The sequence below is a fragment of the Stenella coeruleoalba genome (genome assembly GCF_951394435.1).
Source record: "Stenella coeruleoalba genome assembly, chromosome: 10".
In the NCBI taxonomy this organism is placed as follows: domain Eukaryota; kingdom Metazoa; phylum Chordata; class Mammalia; order Artiodactyla; family Delphinidae; genus Stenella; species Stenella coeruleoalba.
The window spans coordinates 23,055,858-23,083,596 of record NC_137156.1 but is presented as its reverse complement, the minus strand read 5'-3'; the positions used below and the strand labels follow the sequence as shown (position 1 = coordinate 23,083,596).

The window sequence follows — 27,739 nt, the reverse complement described above, 5'->3', positions numbered from 1 at the left end:
TCCAAAAGGGAAACACCTGTCCCGCTACCTCCCTTCCTGGACTGAGGACACTCTCTGGGATCAATTCCAAGGGGTAAGTTCTCTCCTAGAGGAGCCCCGGGGGCAGGGCCCTCAGCTAAGTGTGGGGAAGCAGGGAGTCCAGCTCAGGGAGAGGGATTCTCCAAAACGAAGAGGAGGCAAAGGCAAGGGTCAGTTAGGAGATTTTCCCAGGTTTATTCGAACAGCAGTTCTCAGAGTGTGATCTGTGGAACCCTTGAAGTCACTGAGACCTTTTCATGAGATCCATGAGGTGAAACCTACTTTCATAGCATTACTAAGATATTATTTGACTTTCCATTATGTTGACATTTGCTTTGAGGTATAACTTAGCAGTGATGGAGACTACTGTAGCAAACTGCAATATAATTATTTTCACCACAACTTACTTGCAGAAAAAAAAAGCAGGTTTGCTTTAAAACATTCTGGTTGATACATTACAAATTTTTATCTTCCCTTAATAAGCTATAATGGAAAAGAAAATGAAAAAGAATGTATATACACATGTATAGCTGAATCTCTTTGCTGTATAACAGAAATAAACACAACATTGTAAACCAACTATACCTCATTAAAAAAAAACTTTAAAAAATACATTAAAATTCTTTTGTTTCCTAAATTATCCTTAGATCCACTTTTTCCTTTTTTGGGGCCACGCCCCACAGCATGTGGGATCTTAGTTCCCTGAACAGGGATTGAACCCTTGACCCCAGGCCATGTTAGTGACAGCTCTGAGTCCTAACCACTGGATGGCCAGGGAACTGCCTTAAATCCACATTTTAAAAGTACCTTCTAAGATGACATGGGAAGTACCCATCAAGCCCTTCTGCTACATTCCAAAGTACTATGTCCCAAGGAAAATAATTTGTGTGACCTGAACTACCCTCTTCTTCATGGAATACAATGTTTACTTGAAAGAATGAATGACACTGGAAGATCTATATAACTTAGTGAAACAACGTATTACTTCTTTAAAATCTTACCTTAGTCCAAGAGACATTCAATGTGCAAAATAGGGTTATGGAGTTTAACGTAACAGAATAGGAAATAGTTAATAATATTGTTTCAGGTCCACTTTGAAAATAACCTTTGAGAAACTACCACTTGTGTAGTTTTCGTTTTGTATCAAAGACTAACATCCATGACTGTCTGAAAAGGTTTTTGAAAATACTACTACATCTGTGTGGGCCTATTTATTTTCATAGACTTCAATCAAAAGAACAGATTCATTGAAGAAGCAAACATGAACATCCAGGGGTCTTTTAATGAGACAGACAAGAAACAGAGAGACTTGCAAAAATATAAAAATCTGAAAAGCTCCACTTTTCCCACTACCGTGTTTATTTTGGGAAGTAGTTATTTTTCATATTAAATCATGGGTTATTAATATTATTCTAAATAAATTAATTTAAAATTTTAAACTTTATTATTTCTACTTTGGAAAGTACCGACAGAAGTATCCACATAAAATTATCTGGGGGGTCGTCACTAGTTTGTAAGACTGTATAAATATTCTGACCACAATGTTGTGAAAATCGCTGACTACACAGTCCCTGGGCCAGGACTCAGGGAGACACTGTGACAAAGAGCTCTCGGTGCAGGAGGGGAGGGATCAGGCAGAGTCCCAGGTCCCGGGAGGGGCAGGCTCTCAGGCTCTCAGGGTGTCAGGCGGTCTCTGGGGCGGGGACGCTCCGCGGGGGGGATTCCCAGTCTCCCGGAGTTTCACCTTTTCTCTCACAACCAGTGTCGGGCCCTCCTGCCTGGACACTCGTGACGCGACCCCACTTCTCACTCCCATTGCGTGTCCGGTTTCTAGAAGCGTCCCCGCGGTTCTCGGTTATAAAGTCTCCACCGACCCGCCGCACTGTTTCTCCTCAGACGCCGAGGTGGTGGGTCATGGCACCGCGAACCCTCCTCCTGCTTCTCTCCGGGGCCCTGGCTCTGACCGAGACCTGGGCGGGTGAGTGCGGGGCCGGGAGGGAACGGCCTCTGCGGGGAGGAGCGAGGAGACCCCGGGGGTCGGGGGTCAGGACTCCCAGGGAAGGAGCCACGCCTCCGCCCCAGGTCCAGACCCGCCCCCTCACCCCGGTCCCCGCCTCACCCTCCCTTGCTTCCCGCCCCCTCTTCTCTCCCCGCGAGGTGCCGGCCCTTCTCCGACCTCCACACCTTTTCCGTCTCACGAGCCCCTCGCCCCCTCCCCCCTGCCGGCCCCGTCACCTGGGACCCGGGGACCCGCGCCGGGAGGAGGGTCGGACCGGGTCTCACCCCTTCCCGCCCCCAGACTCCCACTCCCTGAGGTATTTCTTCACCGGGGTGTCCCGGCCCGGCCGCGGGGAGCCCCGCATCATCGCCGTCGGCTACGTGGACGACACGCAGTTCGTGCGGTTCGACGGCGACGCCCCGAATCCGAGGTGTGAGCCGCGGGCGCCGTGGGTGGAGCAGGAGGGGCCGGAGTACTGGGAAGAGGAGACGCGGATCTCCAAGGAAAGAGCACAGATTTACCGAGTGGACCTGAACACCCTGCGCGGCTACTACAACCAGACCGAGGCCGGTGAGCGACGCGGGCCCGGGTCCGGGTCACGACCCCCATCCCCAGGGACGGGCCGGCGTCGCCCCGAGTCTCCGGGTCCGAGGGTCACCCCAACATTGCGGGACCCGCCCGGCCCCGCGACTCGGGAGGAAACGGCGGGACTTTACCCGGTTTCATTTTCGGTTTGGGTTTAATCGCTGCGGCCGGTCGGGGCGGGGTCAGGGTCTCACACCCTCCAGGGGATGTACGGCTGCGACGTGGGGCCGGACCGTCGCCTCCTCCGCGGGTACACACAGTACGCCTACGACGGCGCCGATTACATCGCCCTGAACGAGGACCTGCGCTCCTGGACCGCGGCCGACGCGGCGGCTCAGATCACCAAGGGCAAGTGGGAGGCGGCCGGTGTTGCGGAGCTCTACAGGAACTACCTGGAGGGCACCTGCGTGGAGTGGCTCCTCAAATACCTGGAGACCGGGAAGGACACGCTGCAGCGCGCAGGTACGAGGGGCCGCGGGGCCTCCCTGGTGTCCCCTCGGGCTGGAACTGGCTTCCCACAAGGGGAGGAAATGGGGTCCCTGTGGGAACACCGCCCCAACTTCTTGTCGGGAGAGGGAGGAATCCGCCCAGGTTTTCATATTCGGTACAAGACAGTGACTCGCCGGTGGCCTCACTTCTCTGAAAGACAGTGAAGGAATCCAATCTCTTTGGGGAAGAAGCAGGAAGCCATTCCTGAAATAACTGACCAGCGGCGCCCTTTGACCCTGACCCCCATCTTGTGAACCATGACTTTCTCTCTCAAGCCTGTTCTCAGCCTAAGAACATCTTAGGAGGCCTGACTCCAGCTTTTCTGAGGCATTCAGCCTCCACCAAAGTCAGGATCATTGCTCTGTATTCTCCCCTTTACATGGAGCCTCCTACCTTGGCTTTCATCCTTATTCTAGAACTTTCCAAGGACTGGGAGATCTTCCCAGACCCCGGAGTCCAGGCTGGTGTCTGGTGTTTTTGCTGCTTCTTTTCAAACCTGTTGTGCTGTTCATTCTCAGGATGGTCACATGATGTTGCTTCAGTGGCCCATGAAGGTAACACTAAGTGTGAATTTTCTGATTCTTCCTCCTCAGACCCTCCAAAGACACACGTGACCCACCACCCCATCTCTGATCGTGAGGTCACCCTGAGGTGCTGGGCCCTGGGCTTCTACCCTAAGGAGATCTCACTGACCTGGCAGCGTGATGGGGAGGATCAGACCCAGGACATGGAGCTTGTGGAGACCAGGCCTTCAGGGGACAGAACCTTCCAGAAGTGGGCGGCCCTGGTGGTGCCTTCTGGAGAGGAGCAGAGATACACGTGCCACGTGCAGCACGAGGGGCTTCAGGAGCCCCTCACCCTGAGATGGGGTAAGGAGGGACATGTGGGGTGGAGCTTCCTCTCAGATAAAGCAGGAGCCCTTCTGGACACGTTCAGCAAGGTCGGGATTCGTGCCTGAGGTCAGGGCCCCTTCCCTTTCCTCCACAGAACCTCCTCAGCCCACCATCCCTATCATGGGCCTCATTGTTGGCCTGGTTCTCTTGGTGGTCACTGGAGCCGTGGTGGCTGGAGCTGTGATCTGGAGGAAGAAGCACTCAGGTAGGGAAGGGGGGAAGGATCTGAGTTTTCTTGTGTCACTGGGGGGTTCAAGCCCAGGTGGAAGCTTGCCTGCGTGTGTATTGGGCAGCACCATTCAGAGACATTGCTTGTCAGTGTGCAGACTGGCACTTACCCTTTTGTAAAGCATGTGTGGAAATGAAAGACACGTTTTTCACCTTCATAATTCCAGTTGGGGACCAGGTTACCAGCACTTGAAGGTCAGAGAGGGAATGTTCCTGCTGACAGACCCCCAGGAGGGAAGAAGTTGATCCAGTCCCCGCACATCTCCTTTCTTCATGTTCCTGATCCTATCATGGATTTTGGTCAACAGTTCTGGAAAGTTCTCTGTGGTCCAGGACTAGGGGGTTCCTCTAGGATCTCACAACTCAGTCTTCTCCCTGGCCTCTCACGTGATGTTTTCTTCTTACAGGTGAAAAAGGAGGGAGCTACGCTCAGGCTGCAAGTAAGTGTGGAGGGGCTGTGATTCCTGAGACCCTTGTGAGGGTGCAGAGAGGAGGCCATGGGGGGCTCACCCTCCTAAAGTTCCTTCTCTAGTTTCTCTCCTGTGTGTTCTGACCACATCCTGGTTTTGTTCTCCGCTAGGCAGTGACCGTGCCCAAGGCTCTGATGTGTCTCTCAGGTATCCTAAGGGTGAGGCTCTGGAGGGTCTAGATTAGGACGGGGGATGGGGCAGAGGGGATGCCCTGGGAGACGGGGATTCTTTGAGTGGGACATTTGAGCAGGTGGGGGGCTGTCAGAAGGTCAGCACTTACGTGACTGCCCTGAATTTGTTCATGATTATTTTCTTCTATAGTTTGAGACAGCTGCCTTGTGGGGACTAAGTGATGCAGGATTCCGCATCCCACCCCTGCATTGTGACTTCAAGATCTTCTGACTTTCTGCAAACGTCATCTGAATGTGTCTGTGTTCCTGTTAGCATAAAATGAAGAGGTGGGGAGCCTGGCCCACCACTGCCCACCACGACCCCTCCCCACACTGGCCTGTGTTCTCTTCCCTGATGGCCTTTCCTGACCGAACAGAGGCGGGGCTGGGCCGTCTCCATCTTTGTCTTAACTTCATTTTGCGCTGAAAAGTAATGTCTTTCATATCCTATTGAAAATCAGGATCCAAACTACAGCTCTCCCCCTACTATATAGATGGGTCCTCATCGGTCTTGTCCCCCAGTGTTTGGTTGTTTGGGTCTTTTTCCTAAAACTGTACAAATGTTAGATATTTAATCTTTGGTAATATGACATTACAAAGAAATGGCTTCCTTCTGTTATTGTTCAGCTTAGTCATCTTCATATATGCTTAATCATTACTAGTTACTTCTGTTATTTCGTTTCCTTCTGGTTTTTTTTTTAAATTCATTTCCCTTGGCATTATCAACGTCTTTGTTACTGGCTTCTAAGAACTAATTTATGACTAAGGATGTTAACAATTTGTCATGCAATGTAAATGAAATACCATGTTTTACTGCCATCAGTTTACTATGGTGTTTTGTTTTTGGTTGTGTATTAAAATATACTCATGTTGTGCCTTAAAAAAAATCAGGATATGAATTTGTTTTTTGCTATTTATGCCATGAGGGGTTGATGGGATAATAAAGGTGAGGATTCCTGAAGTTTGAGAGGAAATAAATGGAAGCACGGAGACCCTTCCAGATTCCATGTGCTTGCTGTGCTGAGTCTGCTGCAGGCGGGACAGGAGGAGGCTGTGAGGAGCTGAGCGTGGACGCGGCCTGTGCCCACTCCATGCTCACCGCATCGTGGGCTTTGAGGTGGTCACTCCTGGTCACATCTTCTCAGCTCTTTTGTCCTTGTCCCTTCAGTAGAACCTTGTCCCACCAGCAGCTGTGATCTCAGAAGAAGTCACCAGGTGAGCCTCGGCTCAGGCCTGTGTCCAGTCCTCAGCCCCTATCTTTTGGGTGTTATTTGTTGTTTCTTTGTTTCTTTAGAGGTTCTTGCCTGAGTTTGTGTTTTATTCTCCTCTGGGTGTCCCCCACCTCTGACAGCTGGAGGAGTCGTTTGGCCTGTCGTGGTCCCCACAAGGCCCAAGGCTGCCCCTGCACACAGGAGAGTCTGTGGTGTCCAGAGGTGGATTTTCAGATTCATCCAGCTCTTGCCCTTTGTCTAGGGTTTGATTGTTCTTTCCATATTTCCCCCAACCTTCTCAAAGGATCCAGATTCTGGAATTAGCAGAAAGGCGGGAAACCATAATGTCTCGTCTTAGGTAAGTTCCTGTCGGAATTCTGCTCTGCTCGCCTACCCACTCTCCCTGCCCTTAGCTCTAGTAATCCCAGTGCTGGCTCCAGTACAAACACATGGACTTATAAAGCAGAGTCTAATTTAGGTTTATATTTGGTTGGAAAATAGGACTCATAAGTCAAGGATCATTGTTTTCTGAAAAGAAAAATATACTTGTGTGAGGCAGTGTGGAGGAGGGTTGGTTGGGGAGAAGGGGAGAACAGCACTTGTGAGAAAAACACCGGCAGCACTGACGTCAATGTGAGTAGATGTTGTGCTGTAGCTGCCACAAAACAGCGTTTGGCCTTAGGTCACATTAGTAAAGATGCTGTCTCTAGAATAGGGAGGTGCTCTACATTGAACATTCACTCAGCTGATACCGGTTGTGTGCCAGATACATGACACAATGTTTTGCATCTAGGAAACTTCACTGAAGTTAAAACAGAAAAATTGCTGGCCTTGTGGAGCATGTATTCTAGTGGGAAGAGAGAGACTATGTGCTATCAGCATAGTAAATAAGGAAAGTGTTCTGTTACTAGGGGATACGTACAATGGAAAAGATGCAGTGGAGAAGGTGATTCAGAGTGTGAGTATGGGGACAGGGAAAATGGGTGTTTTACTAGGGCGGTCAGGGTGGGCCTCACTGGGAAGGTGACCTTTGAGGAAAGATTTGAAGGACATGAGGAATTATCCCTGAGGATGTCTGGAGGAGGTTCTTTCCAGGCAGAGGGAACCTCCAGGCAAATGCACCAGGGCAGAAGCATGTCTGTGTGTCCCAGTTAAAGTGAGGAGGCCAGTATGGCAGGAGCAGAGATTAATTGAGATGCGATCAGAGGTACAGCCAGACCATGTAAGGCCTGGAGGATGCTGGGAGGGTTTCGACTTTTGCTCTGAGTGGGATGGGCGTTATAAGATTGTTTTGAGCAGAAGAGGGACATGGTATGACTTCTTTCTTTATTTTTAATAGGTTTTATCTCTCTTATTTATTTATTTATTTACGCTGAGTTGGGTCTTCGTTGCGGCGTGCTGGTTTTCTCTAGTTGTGGCTAGCAGGTACTACCCTTCATTGCAGTGCATGGGCTCTAGGCGCGTGGGCTTCAGTAGTTGCGGAGTGTGGGCCCAGTAGTTGTGGCTCATGGACTCTAGAGTGCAGGCGCAATAGTTGTGGCGCACAGGCTCAGTTGCTCCGTGGCATGTGGGATCTTCCCGGACCAGGGATCGAACTGTGTCCCCTGCACTGGCAGGCGGATTCGTAATCACTGCGCCAACAGGGAAGTCCCTATTTTTTTTTAATATTTAAATTTTATTGTATAGTTGGTTTACAATGTTGTGTTACTTTCAGGTGTATAGCAAAGTGATTCAGTTATACATATATTTGTTCTTTTTTAGTTTCTTTTCTCATATAGGTTATCACAGAATACTGAGTAGAGTTCCCTTTGCTATACAGTAGGTCCTTGTTGGTTATCTGTCTTATACATAGTAGTGTGTGTGTGTTCATCCCAACCTCCTGATTTATCCCTCCCCTCCACGTTTCCCCTTTGGTTACCATAAGTTTTTTTCAATATCTGTTAAGTCTGTTTCTGTTTTGTAAATAAGTTTATTTGTACCTTTTTAAAAAAATTAGATTCCACATTTGAGTGATATCATATGATATTTGTCTTCCTCTGTCTCACTTACTTCACTTAGTATGATAATCTCTAGGGCCATCCATGCTGCTGAAAATGACATTACTTCATTCTTTTTTATGGCTGAGTATATTCCATTGGACTTCACCTTTAAAAGCATCACTTTGGCTGCTGTGCTAAGAACAGAACTGTGAGGCAAGGAGGGAGTGAAGCCATAGGGAAGCAGTGGGAAACTAGTGCAGTGTCCAGGCTGGAGATGGCCGTTGCTTCGACTTGGGTGTGAGCAGTGGATGTAATGGGAAGTAATTAGATTCTGGACACGTCCTGAAGGTGGATTTTACAGCATTTGCTAAAGGATTAAATCTGGGGTATGAGAAAGAGGAGTTAAGGAGGGCACCCTAAAGTTTGGACTATGTAAGTAAAAAGATGGCATTACTCTCACCAGAGATGGGGAAGACGAAGGAGCAAATTTTGGGGGAGAGGGGGTATTATGGGCATTTGGTTTAAGAGATGTTGGAGCTGAGATTTTGTTAGAAATACAAGCCAGGTAGTTGGATTGGCAGTTGGACAAATGAGTCTGGAGTTTAAGAGCAATCTCTGGGCTGGAGAAATAGATTTGGGAGGCGATGCCACATCATGATATTTAAAGCCTTGAGAACTGATGAGGTCTCCAAGGGAGGGAGTGATGGCTGTAGAAGAGGAAGGACAAGGACTGAACCCTGGACCCCCCCAGCGCTATGCAATCGGATCAGATCACACAGCTGAGCAGACTGCGTGGTTCTGACACTGTGTCTAGACGGCACAGAGACCCGGGAGTCTGATCTTTGCTTTGTACAGGAAAGCCCTGGACATCTTTTTAAGATTCAGGAAGTCAGAAAGCATGAAATTCTGGGTTTAGAACAAGGTTGGTGTTGATGCTGCTGGTCTTCAGATCACACTTTTTAAAAAATTTATTTATTTATTTATTATTTTTGTCTGCATCGGGTCTTAGTTGTGGCATGTGGGATCTTTGCTGAGCATGCAGGATCTTTCGTTGGTGTTCGTGGGCTCTTTTTTTTTTTTTTTTTTAGAGAATTGATATCTTTTTATTTATTTATCTGGGGCTGTGTTGGGTCTTCGTTTCTGTGCGAGGGCTTTCTCTAGTTGCGGCGAGCGGGGGCCACTCTTCATCGTGGTGTGCGGGCCTCTCACTGTCGCGGCCTTCTCTTGTTGTGGAGCATAACCTCCAGACGCGCAGGCTCAGTAGCTGTGGCGCAAGGGCTTAGTTGCTCCGTGGCATGTGGGATCTTCCCAGACCAGGTCTCGAACCCGTGTCCCCTGCATTGGCAGGCAGATTCTCAACCACTGCGCCACCAGGGAAGCCCCTCGTGGGCTCTTTGTTGCAGCGTGCAGGTGTCTCTCTAGTTGTGGCATGCGGGCTTAGTTGCTCCGCCGCACGTGGGGTCTTAGTTCCCCGACCAGGGATTGAACCTGAGTGCCCTGCATTGGAAGGCAGATTCTTTACCACTGGACCACCAGGGAAGTCCCCAGATCACACTTTTAGTAGCAAGAACGTTCGTAGACCAGGATTCCCACATGGCTGTGCATCAGCCTTACGCATAGGACTTGCTGAATAAGCTTTTCCTTGATCTTGTGCCTAATACTCTGAGAAGGTGGTCCTGGGGAGAGGCCTGAGCATTTTGGAAGAAGCCCCACAAGCAATCCTGATGCTCAGCCACTTTGGGAACCACCAAGGTCAGCGACAGAGAGTGGCCAGAGAAGGGTCTTAAATCCACATTTAAAAGTGTTTTGTTTTTTTTTTTTCAGAAAGAAAAGGGAGAACCTATATTGTCAATTATGAGATGTGATGTTGGGAAATACATGTAGTTCTCTCTACTATGGGGTATAGTCGGGTGGAAGACTTAGGAAGTGGTTCACAGTTCAGCCTAATGAAATCCGTGCTCTCTGAAGTTATTCTCCAGACTGAGTTCTCACTCACTCTTGGAACAAACAATAGGATCTAAAATTTTTCTAATTTAGGCCTAAAGTACCATATATATATGATATGGGGGCTCATATCATTTTGGGAAGGCTACAGAACCAGGCTTGAGGCTCCACGGGAACAGAACCCACAGCGTCCACCCTAGGCCAGGTCCCACATAGGAACATTCGCCCCTGTTGCTGGGCACAGATGTCACTGCTCACACAGTGAGCCCCGCATGCTGGACGTGGACCCTGCGGCGAGGACGGCTGTCACTGCGGTTGCTGACAGCTGGAGGTTGTGTAACTCCCACTCACACCAGCCTTGCCAAATGCATTCTGCTCAGTCCCAGCCTCTCTGTGTCACCACATCCTGAGTAGAGCCTGAAATGTGGTCTCCTGAGTGGTGAGGCCTGAGCTCCATGCTGTGTCCACCTGCAAGAATGTTTGGGAAAGTGGGTTTTCCTCTTTTATGGAGGAAGGTGGTCTCTGCCTCCTACCAAGACTCTTTTAGTGTGGAATTCTCCTAATCTAGGAATTGTCCTAATCAGGTAAGGGGGTGGTGAGGGATGGAAAAAGAATGTCAAATTTCAATTCTTAGAGCAAAGATCTGAGACTAGAACTGGATCTGGTACATTGTAGGCACTCGGGTTTGGTTGAAAGAACAAGTGACTAATAAATGACATCCAAGGTAGAGATTTACTTGCTTACTACTCTTACTCTGAATTTCTTTGTGAGCTGGTGAGGGATTTTTTCCTTCACGCAACCAATTTTCTGATTCTCAGACGCCAACTGGGTGTCCTACAATTCAACTCAATTCTGACACGAGCTACCTGGAATTAGCATCAGACCCCACAGGTTTCAGGGCTCAGTCCCGCAGACTTCCTTTACTTCAGAAGCAAGTTGCAAGCCTCAAGTCCCTGTGTTACCTGCACTTCTGTCTGACTTGACTACAAAGCTAGGGGTTCCCCCCAAGACTGATAATTTGGTAGAACAAGTCATAGAACTCAGGAAAATGCTATGCTTACCATTACAGTCTATAGTAAATGACACAAGTGAGCAGCCAGATGAAGAGGTACCTAAGTCGAGGTCTGGAAAGGTCCCGAGTGTAGGAGCCTCAGTCACCGTGGAGTTGAAGTGTGCTACTCTCCCAGCATGTGGATGTGTTCACCAATTTGGAAGGTCTCCAAATTCTGTCATTTTAGGGTTTGTAATGAAGTTTCATGATGTAGCCATGATTGATTAAATCATTGACCATTACTGATTGACCTCATCCTCCAGCCCCCCTCTCCCCAGAGGTCAGGGAGTGAGGCTGCAAGTTCCAACCCTCTGATCATGGCTTGCTTTTCTGGTGACCAGACCCCATCCTGAAGCTTCTAGGACCTTTCAGCCAAGAGTCATCGCCCTAGCACCCCAAAGATGCTTTTATCACTCAGATAGCCCCTGTCTTTGACCACAGATCCCTTAGAGCAGAAGGACCATAACAGTTAAAAGATGCTGACACATGACTAGAGTCCCATTCAGTCATTAACAAGTAGTCCAGTCCACCTTCCTATCGAGGATATTTACATGGCAAATAAATTCATGAAAAATTGCTCAACATTTTTAGTCAGAGGGGGAATTCAAATTAACCGTAATATGACATCGCTGAACACTGCCCAGAGTTGTTAAAATGAAAAAACCACGCCAAATCAGTTGCTGGCAAGAATTTGGGCTAATTATCTCTCATATATTGCTAGTGGGAGAGTAAATTGATTCAAATACTTTGAAAACGTTTTTGGTGGTAACCAAACATTCACTCACCAGCATTTCCACTCTTAGTTATATAGTCAATAAATATGCATGCATATGTGTGCCAAACATATGAAAATATTATTCACAGCGGCTCGATTTGTAAAATCTGGATATAACACAAATGCCCATGAACAGTAGAGGACGAGAAATGTGGTCTATTCCTATAATGGAACACCACGAGAGTAAATAAATTACAACCACACACAGCAATAGGGGTGAGACCCGGTGACATAATGTTGAGTGAGAGAGCCAGACACAGGGGGGCATCCACTGCATAATTCTTTCCAATCAGAAACTGGCAGAACTCACCTATGTATGGCGTTAAAAATCAAGATAATGATTACTCTGAGGGGTGGGATGGGCAGGTTCCTTTATGACTGAATAGGATGCAAGAGGGTTTCTTGGGATGCTGGAAAGGTTACTTGTGAGTGTTGTTTACCCCAGTGTTCACTTGGTGAAAATCCACTGCACACTTATGAGCTGCCCACTTCTCTATGGGTGTTGTCCTTCATGCAAGTATGATTTTCTTGGATTTTTGAAATAATTCTTTCTAAGAATTCTTAGAATAACATAGAATTCTTCTTACTGAAAGCCCTCAGAAATGCTGAATTGAAAAAAAATCACTACAATTTTTAGAAACTCAAGGAAATACATGCCTGTGATTCAGATATAAAGAAGAGAAGCTAAAGTGAGAGCAGTGAGCCTGGGAGCCGACACAAGAATAGTTTGGGGCTTTTGCCTTGTTGCAGCCGAGAAAGCAACATGGGGCACCAGCAGCTTTACCGGAGCCATCCGAGAAAATTCGGCCAGGGTTCTCGTTCTTGCCCTGTCTGCTCAAACCGGCACGGTCTAATCCGGAAATACGGCCTCAATATGTGCCGCCAGTGTTTCCGCCAGTACTCGAAGGACATCGGCTTCGTTAAGTTGGACTAAGTGTGAACTTCTTAAATGGGTCATCACGCATATCTACCTTCCTCAGAAACAATACTAACTCTTCGTATATAAAATAAAAATTTTAAAACTTCAAAAAAAAAAATAGTTTGGGGAATGGCCGTCAAGCCAGGAAGTAGGAATCAAAACCCAAGCAGACTCTCTCCTCAGCATCAACACGTGGATCCAAGACAGTGAGGCCCCATCCCAGCCCCTCCTCCTGTCCAGCTAAGGGAACGGGGCCCCAGGGTGCAGAGCAGACTTGGAGCAGGTCTGGGGTGGACGAGGGCTCAGCCAGAGGTGGAGCGTGTTCTCTCCGTCTCCCTTAGAGGGAGCAGGGCTTGACCCCGGGCTTCACTGGCTCTGTGCTTTCTCCCCCAGGGGCCCCAGCCGTGAACGTGACCCACAGCCAGGACTTGGAGGGCACAGTCAACCTCACATGCTGGGCTTTCGGCTTTTTTTCCCCAGAATATCTCAGTGGCCTGGTTTCCAGATGAGGAACCCATGTGCCGGCATGCCCAGCAGACCTCCGTGACCATAAGTGTTCTCCAAGGAGAGGAGCAGCGGGTCTAGTGTCACGTGGAAGACAGCGGGAATCACAGTGCACATCCTGCGCCCCCTGGTGAGCCTGGGGTGACCCTGGAGGGGGTTGTGACCTTGGGAGGGTCAGAGGCCAAGGTCAGGGAGAGGAGAGGAGGCCTGTGGCTCTGGGGTGCCTGGGTTATATATAATAAGTCCCTCTCTCAGAGAGAGGGTGGGGTGGGTGGGGAGGGGTCGGGGGTGCCCCAGGTGAGAACAGGAGCAACTACAGAGCTGCCTGGTCCCCCGCTCTGGGTGCTGCATGGACAGAGCCTCTCGCTGTGGGGCAGGGTGACTAACCATCCCTGTATGCCCAGGCTGAAGGCCAAATGATAAGGGAATTAGGCTCGTGGATGAGAAACCGCGTCCCCAAGCACGCCAGTGACACAAAGAGGTGGCATCAACAGAAGGAGCTGAGCCTGCACACGCCACCCTTTCACTGTTCCACGCTCTGCCTTTGCTCTTTGCCAAACACAAAGCTCTGCTGCTCTTTTCCTCTCCCCTCAAGCAACCTGATTATGGGGAAATCAGTGTGACCATCCCCTTGTCCAAATCTACAGGGCAGTGACCACCGTGAGCAAGGGAACTGGCTCAGGGAGGGCAGGGTGAGGCCACAGAACGCAGACCCAGTGCCCTCCTCTAAAGAGCCCTTGGACTGTGTCCTGAGGGGCTGGACAGGGAAGAACCTGGAGGTAAGATAAAATCAGTGACCCCAGGTGTCCAAGGATTGGCTGGTCTCCCCTCCCTAAATGGTCAAGCGGTATCTGCTCACTACTCCTCCATATTAAGGAAATCCCAGCAAGCATGGGGGCAAGTGATGGGAACTTGAGAAGGATGCAGGCTGGGGGTGACCCAGAGGAATCGAAACTCAGAAGACAGCTCATGGAGGAGGAACTGGAGAGGTTGCAAAACATCTCTAGGTGGGGCCTCACAAGGGAGCATCACAGGCAGGGCTCTGGCACCATCCACTGAACCCTAGTTTGAGCCTTATGATTCTTCTACTTGGATTCTTAATACTGGCTGAAAAATTGGGGGAGAGAAATGCAGACAGGAAATCACCTTTCCTCTGAATTCCTCCTCAGTTTTTAACCCCTCCTCACCAGGTCACAAACACTTTACTTCAGGTTCCCTCTGATTCCAGGATCACCTAGACCCTCCCAACCAGCACATGATCCAACACATGCTCCCCAGACAAGCCCTGGTGAGCCTGAGAGTAGAGAAAAAGAGATGAGAACAAAAGCAGCTGCAACCCTCACTGCTGCCCAGTCTCACCCGAGCAAGGAGAGGCCTCGCTGGACACTAAGGGCCCCAGCCTGGCCCTGGCTTTAGGCAGAACCAAGGGGTTAGAGCAGACGTGGCTCCCATTCCCCTCACAAATACCCCAATGTCCAACTCTTGGAATAGAGGCTTGTCATCCTCTCACATCTGTGCAGAGGGACACGAGGGGGACCCTACATCCCAGGCAGAGCCCCTCCCATCCCCACCCGCGCCCAGATTTCTCACCTGGGCTCCCCACAGCTAATGCTGTCTTCTTCTTCTTCTTCGAGTAGCAAAGGACACAAAGCCCGATGATAAAAACAAGAGCAAAGGCAGCAACACCCAGGATGGTCCACTATTGACTCTGACGCAACAGGGTCTCTCCTGAGAGAGGGACTTATTATATATAACCCAGGCACCCCAGAGCCACAGGCCTGCTCTCCTCTCCCTGACCCTGGCCTCTGACCCAGGGTCACAAGCCCCTCCAGGATCACCCCAGGCTCAGCAGAGGGCACAGTGTGTGCACTGGGATTCCCGCTGTGTTCCAGTGGCACTGGACCCGCTGCTCCTCTCCTTGGGAAACACTTTTGGTCACCCAGGTCCGGTAGGCCCCGTTCCCATCAGGCAGGGCACCCCCAGACCGCTGGGCCTCCTGGCTCATGGGTTCCTCATCCCAAAACCAGGCCACAGAGATATTTTGGGGAAAGAAGCCAAAAGCCCAGCATGTGAGGTTGACTGTGCCCTCTGAGTCCTGGCTGTGGGTCACGTTCACGGCTGGGGGCCCTGTGGGAGAAAGCACAGAGCCACTGAGGCCTGGGGCCAAGCCCTGCTCCCTCTAAGGGAGACGGAGAGAACACGCTCCACCTCTGGCTGAGCCCTTGTCCACCGCAGACCTGCTCCAAGTCTGGTCTGCACCCTGGGGCCCCGTTCCTTCAGCCGGGCAGGAGGAGCGGCTGGGATGGGGCCTCACTCTCTTGGATCCACGTGTTGATGCTGAGGAGGGGGCCGTGCAGGGTGGGCTCCTGGGGACCAGGAGGGAACTTTCTGGGACGGGCAGGCTGGGAGCCAGGGGCGCCCACCCTGGTCTAGGGGCTTCCTCTCCTGCCTGACACCCCTCTTCCCTGGTCCAGTTTCTGTCGGAGGGCCCACTGCTCCCCTGGATGATCGTCACTGGTGCGGTTCATTCCCCTCCCCACCTGCCCGTCTTTCTACAGTGGATTTAACGGAGCAGGAGATTGCAGGACACCACGCCAGCAGAGCAAATGTGCACCCAGAGGACAGGAAGGGTCTCCGTGTGCAGAGTCACGGCGGGGAGGCTCTAGGGGTCTGGGGGAGAGGAAGGGCCCTGGCCCAGGAGCAGTACCTGTTCTCTCCCTGAAGCCTGTCCAGGATTCCAGATAGCCCTGCAGTCTTCCACAAAGCTCTCCCTGCACGGGGGCCTGGTAATACTTGCTTTGAAAGCCATCTGTGTCCCAGGACTTCTCCATTTCCATGGCCAAGTTCCGAGCCAAGGACTGGGGCGCTGTACATCCGTGGGTCTCTGGGTGACAGGAGAGGAGGAGCTCCCCATCATAGTAGCGAAACCTGAAGCCCCAGGCGTGGTTGTCTTCTCGGATTTCACAGCCCAGATCTCCTGGAGGGAATTCACACCTGCAACCCACCCCACCAGCAGTGACTCCTCCAGTCCCCGTGTCCCTCTGTCCTCACACCCAAGTGAGAAACTCCAGCCAGAGGGCCCCCTCCCTGCTCCCCTCATGTCTTCCCAGGGCTGCTGAGTCATGGCCACCCCCCTGCTGAACTCACAGACCCCTATCCTCTGGCCCCTGCCCCCAAATCCAGTGAAAGGCCTCCCAGCACTCTCGGACCCTCCCCACTCTCACCTCCTTTCTCCTCCTGCAGGGCCAGGATTTCTGCTAGAAGCTCTCTGAGGTCCTTCCACGTCTCTGTCAAGTCCTTGGACTCTGTGTCCCACGTCTCAGCTCCCAGCTCTTCTGCCCACAGCCCCCGGGGTTCTACCTGCCTGTCTCACGGTCATAGTGCAGGAAGGCCTGGCCATCCAAGTGTCCCCCAGCGAAAAAGCTGGACTGCACAGATCCATCCCGGGACAGCGCCGTGAGGTTGTAATGAAGACTGTGTGATCCTGGGGAAGGGGGAACCGCAGATGAAAGAGCTTTCCGGAAACAAGTGCGCATCAAATGTTTACCAGACAAGTTCTGCTGTCCTGACCTGCTCCAGGACTGAGGATGCAGAACATGCACATGTACAAGGGACCAAAATGAGAATTTTTCCAACACAGGGGAAAGAAGAAAAAGAGAAGGGAAGGAGAGGGGAATTGAGGAGTGGAGGGAGGGGTGGAGATGGGCAAACATGCAGGACAAGTGCCAGGACAGGGAGGCACCGGCTCCCTAAGGGTCCAGGCAGGAGGCCAAGGGGAGAAGCTGGCCTGCAGGGGGCAAGGGAGAGGCAGGAAGACCAGGGTGAGGGGAGGTGGAGTCAGAGGGGAGGGAGGGGCAGTGTCAGGCCCAGGATCAGAGGCATCCCTGGTTAGAGGCGGGTCAGGTGAGATGGAGAGCGAGGGCTGCTGCCCGTGGGGCAGGCTCATCATGGACAAGGTGGACTCAAGGGAGGGTGAGGCACGAGGCAGAGGGGCCTGAGGGGCTGGGCTGTGGCCCTAAGAGAGTGGAAGGTGGGCCAGTACCCCTGGTGGAGGTGAAGCAGTCTGGGCCCAGAGTGCAAGAGGCATGGTGAGGCCCCAGGTGGGGAGGTGGCTGGACCTGCCAGTGTCCCCTGGGAGAGGTGGGTGTTGGGGGCCTGAGTCAGTGCCATGTGCCCAAGGGTCATGGAGAATTAGAAGGAGGGTTGGCAAGAGAAAATAGAACTGGAAAGCCAAGGTGCACATTGGGAGGGACCTGCATGGTGGGAGTGGTTGGGGGCAGGTCACACCTCCACAGAGGGCATGGGTCAGGCAGCCAGCACAGGAGGGGCAGGGCTGGGGGAAGACCCCCCTGTAGGGAAAGGCCAACTGACCAAGTGGCATCAACAAGGATTTTGGATACATGGTTGATGTAGTGAGAGCCCACTGGGGTCAGTGAACCCAAGAGAGGGTGATGAAGGCCAAGGAGGTGGGCAGTTGGACCAAGGGTAGTATTCCTATTGGGGAGGGAGGAAGGGCAAGGGGCTGCAGAGGAGACAGTGGTGAGGGTGGATTGGGGGGCAGGGGATGAGCATGCCTCAGGGGTGACTCTGGGGGCTCTTGGGTTAGGGTGAAGACAGGAGAGGAGGGGTGCTCTGGTTGAGGGAGGGTGAGGATGGTGTGGTGATTCCTGGGAGGAAGCTTGTGATTGATGAGAACGTGGTGAGGGCCCACGGCAGGTGGACACGGCGTGCGAGCTGGGCAAGGTGCCATGGGGTAGGTACAGAGGGACCAGGGCAAGTGGAGTCCAGCACCTGAGGCCTGGAGAGTGGAAGCCTCCAGAGGGTGATGTTTGGGATGCAGGAGTGGGGAAGGGTCAGTGCTGGGTGAAAGGCCCACAGTTAATGAGGGCCAAGAGCTGGTGCCTGCACTGCGGCGGAGGTAGGAGGATGGGTGCCAAGACCGGGGGAGAGGTCCTCCCACAGGGGCTGTGTACTGTGCTCAGGGTACAATTGTCAAGGCCCATCACCACAGCTCCCCCTGGTGTTGAAACTAGTGGGGATGTAGGGAATTCATACTGGGCAAAAGTGAGTGTGGGCAAAAGTCAATCCCAGAAATGTAAGGTCAGTGAAAGCTGGGGGAAGGTAGGAGCCATACAGGTGACTGATCCTTGCAGGTAAAGATCCATGAGGGACGAGAGGATGAGGGTGAGGACGCCCTAGGAAGGGATCAGAGAACCGCAGGGAGGAGGGAACAGCAGGGAGGGTGAGGGCAAATCCTGAGGGGGCGCAAGAGATGGCAGGGGAGGAGGCAAGGAGAGAATCAGGGGTGGCAACAGGGGCACAGCAGAAAATAAGAATTAACATTGGTGGCGGGGGCAGTGGAGACCACAGAAATCACAGGAAGAATCCCTTGGCTCCAAAACGGTCAGACCCTAACTTCTCTCAGTGAAAATAATGAATAAACAATCTATAATAAGAGTAGAGGGTGTGATGAATTGGGAGATTGGGATTGACATATATACACTGATGTGTATAAAATGGGTGACTAATAAGAACCTGCTGTATAAAAAAATAAATAAAATAAAATTCAAAAATTCAAAAAATAAAAAATAAAATATAGTAAAAAAAAAAAAAGAGTAGAGTGTTTTATTTGAGCCAAATTAAGGACTAGCCGGGAAGCCAGCTTCCCAGATAACTCTGAGAAACTGCTCTGGAGAAGCAGGGTTTTCAGCACAGTCGTTTGTTGTTGTTGTTGTTGTTTTTTTGGGGGGGGTAGTTTTTTGGCTGCCTCGCACCAGAATCTTAGTTCCCAGACCAGAGATTGAACTCCGGCCAACGGCAGCGAAAGCTCTGAGTCCTAACCACTGGACCGCCAGGGAATTCCCCTTCAGCACAGTTTTATAACTTGTCAGAACAAACATTGAACAAGTCAGGGCTACATTTCTCCAAGGTTTAAAAAAAACAAACAGACCAGCACGTACACGTGCAGCACATACTGTATGGCCTTGGCACCTGGGAAGGGAGTCTTATCATCAAAGGTGAACCAGCCTTGGAGTCCCAGGAAGAGGGGCATTTAGTCTTTTTTTTTTTTTTTTGCGGTATGCGGGCCTCTCCCGTTGCGGAGCACAGGCTCCGCACGCGCAGGCTCAGCGGCCATGGCCCACGGGCCCAGCCGCTCCGCGGCATGCGGGATCCTCCCGGACCAGGGCACGAACCCGCGTCCCCTGCATCAGCAGGCAGACTCTCAACCACGGCGCCACCAGGGAAGCCCTAGTCTTTATTTTTAACATGGACATTCTTTACTTCTGGTCAATGTGCCCTTTCCTTTAATAATTAAAGCAGATGTACAATGTATGTCTGACAGGCCACAAAGAGGCAAGTTACTTAGCCCAAAATTGAACTTAGTTCATGTATAAGACAGAATGACTTTTCTGTATCTGAATATGTGCAAACATTTTTTGTCGCTTCCCTCAGTGAAAGCCAGGATCGGCCACGGTGCCCACAGCAGTAGGAAGTGTGGTTCAGGGCCCTTGGGCCCTTCCTAGAGCTCCAGTCACTAGAAAGAGACCCTCAACTCTAAGGCCTGAGGCCCTTGAGCGCTGCCTGCCTGGAAGCCCCCTGATTCCCGAGGCCAGAAACGGGAAGAGGGCAGAGCTGAGAACAGGAGGAGAGGACAGCGCTCAGGGGCCTAAGAGGGCGTCCCGCACACCGGTGGGAAGTGGCCGCCTGAGCGTCGGACCTCCAAGAGCCCTTGATCGCCTCTGACGGGAGCAACCCGGGCTTGGGGGCAGCCTTCCCACCCAGGGCAGTCAGAGGACGCGGATGTGTGAGGAAGAGGAAAGCAGGGAGGGCGGGTGCAGCAGGGGCAGCAGAGGGTGGGAGTCGGAAAGAGACTGAAAAGCCGGAACGTTATTTGATGGCCACAGGCCGCGAGCCGCTCCCGGCCCCTCCCCGGCCTCACCCCGCCCCCGACTCCCCCCACTCCCCCGCCCCCACTCCCCACCCCGCTGCACCGCAAGTGAGACGGTCCCCGCGACGCTCACCGAATCCCACCCGGACCCTGAAACCGCCCCAGGCTCCCGGCTGAGGACCTCAATGAACGCCACTCACCAGCGGCGGTAGCCGGGAGCACAGAAAGGGCAGCGCCGGCTGGAAACGGCAGGACAAAGAGAAGCCCTGGCAAGCCGCGCGGAGCTGGACAGCTGGGTGGCGCTGTTTCTCCCCGGGAGATGCCGCCTCCTGGCCTGTGGTCGTTTCACTGACCGGCCCTGCTCCGTTCCTTTGCAACTTGCTTCTCCTTCCTCGCCGCTGCGCCTTCTTCCTTCTCGCCTGCTCTCCTTATTCTCCTTTTCTTTCCTTCCACTCTCACCCTCAGCGGTTTAGGGGTTTTAGCTGTGCTGCCCCAGGACCTGGGGATTTTATCGTTTGTGTGGCAGCTTCTAGAGGGCCTATCGCTGAGGCTGAGGTGTGAGGCCGTGATGAGGATGACGGAGGAGAAAACGGGGCCTCCTCTCAGCTCGCTGCCTTGGGGGCTTCTCCGCAGGGACCCCTTAGGCTAACGCCCCTCCTGGAGTCTTAACCACTGGACCACCAGGGAAATCCGCGGGTTGAATTCCTGGGCTTCTGCACCCATCTTCTTAAAAGAGAATGGTATATCTCTTCAGAAGGGACTTCATCCAGGAAAAGTAGGTGGATTACCCTCAGGGCCTGGAAAATACTGATGTTTCTTCTGTTTTAATGATGTTTTCCACCACCTAAACTCATTAGGAAACCCATTGAGGTGAGAAATGTCTCTCATTAAAAACAATCCAGATAACTTCTCCAATAACCACCTGCATTGGCCCTTTAGCTCTCCCCGCTGCTGAGGACCCATCCCCAGATTATCTTCTAACATCCATCAGTTCCGCTCTCTCTGGTGACAATCTGCAGGAACATTTCCATTTTTTTGATGCTCCAGCGAATCTCAGCTCTTCACAAACAAACTAGACCAGAAAACTGCAGAGTCTTGTGCCTCAAGCATTGGCTTGGATTGGACTCAAAGCACTTCCTCTTCAAAGGGCAGCACCTTGAAAACTATAAACCTGTTTTGTTAGTCATGATGGAAAGACATTTCCGGAGTTTCAAGTACCAAATCTACCTGAGGAAAAAAAGTGCGTTGACTCCTGGTTTTGGCAACGTACTACAGTACGTGAGATGCTTTCATTGGGGTAAGATGGCTGTAGGTTGTGTGGGACATATCTGAACTATTTTTGTAATTGTTTTGGTGAGTCTAGAATTATTGCAAAATGAAAAGAAGGAGGAGGAGGAGGAGTGGGGGGAGGGGAAGAAAAGGAAGAAAAGGAGGAGGATGAGGAGGGACATTAAAAAATGTCCTTAATGAGAAATTGAGGACATTCCAGGAAAAGGGACTCTTTATTCCTGAGCTTTGGCCCTAACTCTATTGTGGCTTCTGACCTTAGTAAGCTGGATTAGTGAACATGTCTAATCGCAATGACTCTTTGCCTAGACAAGAGGCACGGTTGTGTAGAAGCCCGCCTCACCATGCCCTGTCACATGTCCCATGAGTCCTTCACTCTTGGGCCTTCAAAAGAGGGGCGAAGTGTCCCTCACCAGCAGGAGGGGGCTCTGAGTAATTCCCATGGACCAGCCTTAAAGAGTGATTTTGCCTGGAGTATGTTTCACACTTATCTCCCTCAGGACCCCAGCAGGGCCATTGGAGCTCATAGGTGACTGATGGAGGATTTTGGGATTTAGGATCTTGATTGTGTCAACTTTGAAGACTTGCCCAACATCTGGCACGGTCTGGAAGATGACATCAAGGAGGGTATACGCAGAACCCTGGGAATTGGAGAGTTGAGTCACTTGAGAGTCTGAAAGTTCAAGAGCAGCTGCCTTCTCTTGGGCACAAACCAAGATTGAGGGGATTGAAAATACATTGAATCTCCTTGGTCCCCACAGGCACAAGCTTATTTGTGACCGCAGCTGCTTCATTGGCACGAAGCTAAGGAAGCCTTGGGTTTCTGCAGGGTGTAGAGGAGAGCAGTAGATGGAAAGGTGGAGAATATAGGGCCCTGAAATTTATTTGATATCTGCTAGAAATGCGAGGTGCCGCATTCACTAAAAAGTGTAAGGATACCAATCTCAGGATACCAGGGGAAAGGGATAAATGAAGACAACCTGTAATATGTTGTCAGGAAAAACTGAGAGGCATATACATTTAGGAGAGGTGTCCTTATCATACATTTGTAAATGTTCCAAGATGTGGGAATGTTTCAGACACGACTTTTAAAGAAACAACACAGTCTGCATGGATGGTGGAGCTTATTTTTTAAACCCAGTATATGTCTTACTGTATATTATTTCCCAAATGTGTTTTTGCTCATTTGACTATTTTAAATTTTTACCAAATTTATACATGTATATAATTTTAAAAGGCAGAAGGTCCTACAAGACTTATAACAAAAAGCTGTGGTCCTTATTACCACTTTCCCAATCTTTAGTTCTCTTTCGCTAGATGCAAACATTTCAATACTCAGTTGGCTTTTATCTTCCTATTTTTAATAACAAGTTGTATCAGTCAAGGTTGAGTGAAGGAACTAGAGATTATTCTAGGTTTATTAAACAGGAAGGGATTTTACAAAGGCTGTTAGGAGCTTTTGAAATCTTTAAAAGGGCTGAAGGAGCAAGTTCTCAGCTGAGCCTTATGGAATGACAGCCAGAACAATGTAGATATGTTTGGTGTTCCTTTAATGGCTTGTATATAAATTTATCACTAATCTGTCACCAAATTCTCCTTCAACAGTGTAGTTTTCCTCTCCATTCAAGTGCATGACAATTAATCAATTTTATCTTTTTCTTGGACATAGACTTCTGTAGCCAGGTGAAGTAATTCTCTTTATTCCTGAGGCCTTGGCCCCAAACTCCTGTTTCAATCTGGACCTGTTGATCCCTTATTGTCCCACATAGGTACCTCTTGGGATGTTCCTTTAGCATTTGTGTGTGTATATATATATATATATATATATATATATATAAAACATTTATATATATATATAAAACATTCATATATATAGCATTTATATATATATAGCATTTGTATATATATATACATAAAACATTTATATATATAGCATTTGTGTATATATATAGCATATTTATATATACACATAAATATATATACATATGTACAAATATATATACAAATTGTAATATATATACAAATATATATAATATATATACAAATATATGCAAATATAATACATATCTATTATGTATACAAAAAATATATATATATAAATATATATACATATATATATAAAATGATACTGTTTAACACCTGAAGGCGACAAATTATTCTGGATTAGACATTTATGTATATAAAACAATACTGCTTAACACCTGAAAATGACAAGAGAAACTCTGGAACTTTTTCGACCCAGGGACAGGAAAGAATGGACACTGTTTCCACAGCTGCATTGCTGTTTTGACTGTCATTACATGTAGTTTGAAGGACTGTGCTATGAGAAAAAATATAGCTTTTTCTTGATTTAACAATGATCTAGGCAGGACAGACAATAATAACCCCACTTAATTAATGGATAAACTAAGGCTGAGAGAGATTACACACTCTATAAAGGGGAAGAACTAGATTGGAACCCAGGCTTTTTGACTTTTTCTTTTCTGGTGTCTGTTTTCAGTCTGTAACTCATCTATGGTCAAAAAAGGAGGAACTCATTTGTGGCAAAAATCATCAGACATCCTACAGTCACTAGAACAAAAACCCCACAAAGGTAGGACACCTGTTCACTACTGTAGCCTCAGTGCTGAAGTCAATGCTTGTCCCAGAGCTGGCATTTAGTAAATATGTGTAGAATGAATGAACGGGTAAATGAATGAACGGTGTAGCTGTTTATAAGTAGGGAAACACAGCTCCAAAATGTTAAGCGACTCACCAAAAGTCACTTATCATATTTTATAAATTATAAGACATATGTGGACATATGCTGTGCTCAGTGCCCAGCAAGTGCAAGACAAGGAGGGAGCTGGTGTGTGACACTGAGATGGTAATGCAAGCCAACTTCCCTTGAGATACTCTAGGCGATCAATTTCCAAGAGAGGCTCATGTCTCAGAGGACCACTACCCAGCCATTGCCACTAGAGGGCTCATCAAGACATTTAATCAGGAAGATACAGGCAGTCTGGGAGCCTCTTTTTGTTCAGGCCATTTGTCTCCACAGTTTCTTTTCATTGCATTCCCCCTGCCCCCCCCCGCCCCCCCGTTATCTCTTTTCCCATGCTAGCTCTGTATTCAGATTAAATCTTCATTCATGTCAATGTAACAATTTTACCACATCCAAATTTTTCTAATGCCAGTTTTCATCAATCCTGACATTTATGTTATTTGTCTGACTTCACTAGTGAGTTCTGCTTTTTAAACACTTGCAGCTCTGTGATCCAGTATCCAACGATGCGTTATACTTCAGCTCCATTCACAAATCGGGTATCAACTGCAAGCAGCTAAACACAAGCAGTGAATACTAATCAGAACAAGGAAGAATGTGTCTGTTGTGGTCTCAGTGTGAGAGAAAATGCCTCTGCTCAGGGGTGCATCTGTACCTCGCTTTGCTTGCTGCCCCATGTGGTTACATGACCGCTGGTAAATGTCACTGCTGAAAGCTCCATGAGTTTTTTTTAAGGTTCCCAAAGAGGGTGTAGAACACTAAAATATTTCATAACTTTTGCATCTACATGACAGCAATGTCCACGAGCTTCCGCCAGGCACGTTGAAGGCAGAAGCTGTTTATATGGCTCTCCACTGTGTCCTCAGAGCCACACATAGTAACTGGCATATGTGTCCTATGTAAAGATCTGATGGATGGTTAAGTGAATCATCACACACCATCTCTCCCATGGGTAGAGCAGAGAAACTGAAAAACTCTCCTGGGTGGAGAAAATCAAAAATACCTTGAAGCTGCCCTGATTCAGGGATGCTGCCTTAAAAACTCTTGGGTGGGGTCGTAAGCCAAAAATGGAGCAACTCTGCTTGTGTCGTCTTCAAATTCTTTCAAGGGTGAGGCCTGAGATGCTGCAAATATTTTAAAAAGCAGAATGCCCCTGTCAGGGCAAATTAATGCCGTAAATGTCAAAACTGATGACACATTTCCTACTGTTCATTGTACACACAGATGGGTTTATTTGTGTCTGCATGTCCAAAATTCGTTTTCAGGCTGGGGGCTCCCCAAGAATGGGGAGGGTGTCTGGTTTCTCTTGCTTGGCTCAAAACTCAAAACAGATTAAAGGCTAGGTCCAAGGACCTGTCATTGAAAGCCTAGAGAAGGAAAAGCTGAAGGATAAAGGTTTTATGAGGAGGGTGCTGAGCAGTTATTCATCACTTGAGATTCAGCTCTAATGAGGTAAACAGTGAATGAAGACCCGAGTTTAACTCCACCTCTTCCACTTGCACTCTGCCACCCTGAGCGGGAGCTACTCTTCGTTGCGGTGTGCGGGCTTCTCATTGCCGTGGCTTCTCTTGTTGAAGAGCACGGGCTCTAGGGGCATGAACTTCAGTAGTTGTAGCTCGCCGGCTCTAAAGCGCAGGCTGAGTAGTTGTGGCGCATGGACTTAGTTGCTCCACAGCATGTGGGATCTTCCCAGACTGGGGCACGAACCCGTGTCCCCTGCATTGGCAGGCGGACTCTCAACCACTGCGCCACCAGGGAAGCCCGGCAGGCAGATTCTTAACCACTGCGCCACCAGGGAAGCCCCATTGAATTGAAACTTTTAAGATGAGACTATTTTTTTTTTGAATTGAGGTGTAGTTGATGTACAATATAAGTTTCAAGTGTACAACATAGTGATTCACAATTTTTAGGTTTATAGTTATTATAAAATATTGGCTCTATTCCCTGTGTTGTACAATATATCTTTGTAGCTTATTTATTTTATACATAGTAGTTTGCACTTCTTAATCCCTAACCCCTATCTTGCCTCTCCCCCCGCCCCTCTCCCCACTGGTAACTACTAAGTTTGTTCTCTATATCTGTGAGTCTGTTTCTTTTTTGTTATATTTACTAGTTTGTTCTATTTTTTAGATTCCGCATATGTTATAGCATACAGTATTTGTCTTTCTCTGTCTGACTTATTTCACTCAGCATCATACCCTCCAAGTCCATCCATGTTGTTGCAAAAGGCAAAATTTTCTTCTTTTTTTGTGGTTGAGTAATACTCCATTGTATATGTATACTACATCTTCTTTATCCATTCATCTGTTGGATACTTTTGTATCCAACTGATACCTTTGTCAGTTGCTTCCATATCTTAGCTATTGTAAATAGTGCTGCTCTGAACATTGGGATGCATATATCTTTTCGAATTAGTGTTTTTGTTTTTTTCAGATATATACCCAGGAGTAGAATTGCTGGGTCATATGGTACTTCTATTTTCAATTTTTTGAGAAACCTCCATACTGTTTTCCACAAGAGGCTGCACCAATTTACATTCCCACCAACACTGTACAAGGGTTCCCTTTTCTCCACATCCTGGCCAACATTTGTTATTTGTGTTCTTTTTCTGTGGGGGTGGGGGTCTGATTCATAATTTAATAGGCGTGCAGGTCTGGGTCCCTTATTTCTGCTGCTCACGGGTCCACTGCTCTGGGGTCACGGTTTTCTGCTCAAAGGCATGGATGTGCAGGAGCTCTTCTGCTAGGCAAGTGTTCACAAGCCGGTGTCTCTGAAGCAGCGGCTTCCCCTCGAACTTGGCCGACACCACCAGGACCGGAAGCTGGACGCACAAAGGCTGGGAGTCATGTCCTGCATTTCCACCCCCAGGTCCCACTGCAGCTTCTCCCGGCGGTACTCGGCGCCGAGTTCCATTGTGGCAGCCCAACGGGGGCGGCAGCCCAGCAGGGACAGAACCCCTGCTCGGACGCCTGCCACACTTATTTGTGTTCTTTTTGATGACAACCATTTATTTATTTATTTATTTATTATCGGAGTATAATTGCTTTACAATGGTGTTTTAGTTTCTGCTTTATAACAAAGTGAATCAGTTATACATATACATATGTTCCCATACCTCTTCCCTCTTGCGTCTCCCTCCCTCCCACCCTCCCTATCCCACCCCTCTAGGTGGTCACAAAGCACCGAGCTGATCTCCCTGTGCTATGTGGCTGCTTCCCACTACCTATCTATTTTACGTTTGGTAGTGTATATATGCCCATGCCTCTCTCTCGCTTTGTCACAGCTTACCCTTCCCACTCCCCATATCCTCAAGTCCATGCTCTAGTAGATCTGTGTCTTTATTCCCATCTTACCCCTAGGTTCTCTTCATGAATTTTTTTTCTTAAATTCCATATATGTGTGTTAGCATACAGTATTTGTTTTTCTCTTTCTGACTTACTTCACTGTGTATGACAGACTCTAGGTCCATCCACCTCACTACAAATAACTCAATTTCGTTTCTTTTTATGGCTGTCTAATATTCCATTGTATATATGTACCACATCTTCTTTATCCATTCATCCA

General features: G+C 49.2%; 2 protein-coding genes and 2 pseudogenes across 7 annotated transcripts; 2 read left to right on the top strand and 2 right to left on the bottom strand.

Annotated features, from left to right (window-relative positions):
* Positions 1-57: 57 nt before the first annotated feature.
* LOC307193450 (BOLA class I histocompatibility antigen, alpha chain BL3-7-like) lies at positions 58-5,849 on the top strand (the record flags this gene model as incomplete). 4 transcript variants are annotated; one of them, XM_079935391.1, is made up of 9 exons in its annotated part: positions 58-73; positions 1,915-1,996; positions 2,318-2,587; positions 2,789-3,064; positions 3,685-3,960; positions 4,079-4,189; positions 4,620-4,652; positions 4,793-4,829; positions 5,004-5,849. In XM_079935391.1, the coding sequence occupies exons 2-9, from the start codon at positions 1,933-1,935 to the stop codon at positions 5,029-5,031; spliced, it is 1,095 nt and encodes a 364-aa protein (XP_079791517.1). In that variant the 5' UTR covers positions 58-73; positions 1,915-1,932. The 4 variants fall into 4 exon arrangements, with proteins under 4 accessions (XP_079791517.1, XP_079791518.1, XP_079791516.1 ...); XM_079935392.1 differs by having other exon boundaries at positions 4,793-4,840; XM_079935390.1 differs by lacking the exon at positions 5,004-5,849 and having other exon boundaries at positions 4,793-4,866.
* A 6,396-nt stretch (positions 5,850-12,245) lies between these two features.
* LOC307193328 (small ribosomal subunit protein uS14-like) lies at positions 12,246-12,849 on the top strand. Its single transcript, XM_079935167.1, has one exon. The coding sequence runs from the start codon at positions 12,576-12,578 to the stop codon at positions 12,744-12,746; it is 171 nt and encodes a 56-aa protein (XP_079791293.1). The 5' UTR covers positions 12,246-12,575; the 3' UTR covers positions 12,747-12,849.
* A 1,741-nt stretch (positions 12,850-14,590) lies between these two features.
* Positions 14,591-20,469, bottom strand: LOC307192388 (MHC class I polypeptide-related sequence B-like; annotated as a pseudogene). Its single transcript has 5 exons — positions 20,325-20,469; positions 16,460-16,719; positions 15,943-16,229; positions 14,922-15,362; positions 14,591-14,645 (listed from the first exon to the last, which is right to left on the bottom strand). The product of its transcript is annotated as an MHC class I polypeptide-related sequence B-like (transcript).
* Positions 20,470-26,261: 5,792 nt separating this feature from the next.
* LOC307192530 (bolA-like protein 2) lies at positions 26,262-27,271 on the bottom strand (annotated as a pseudogene). The gene has a single exon. The product of its transcript is annotated as a bolA-like protein 2 (transcript).
* Between the last annotated feature and the right edge of the window lie 468 nt (positions 27,272-27,739).

Excerpts from the sequence above, each read along its gene's own strand:
- LOC307193328 (XM_079935167.1), top strand. The coding sequence starts at position 12,576 with ATGGGGCACCAGCAGCTTTACCGGAGCCATCCGAGAAAATTCGGCCAG.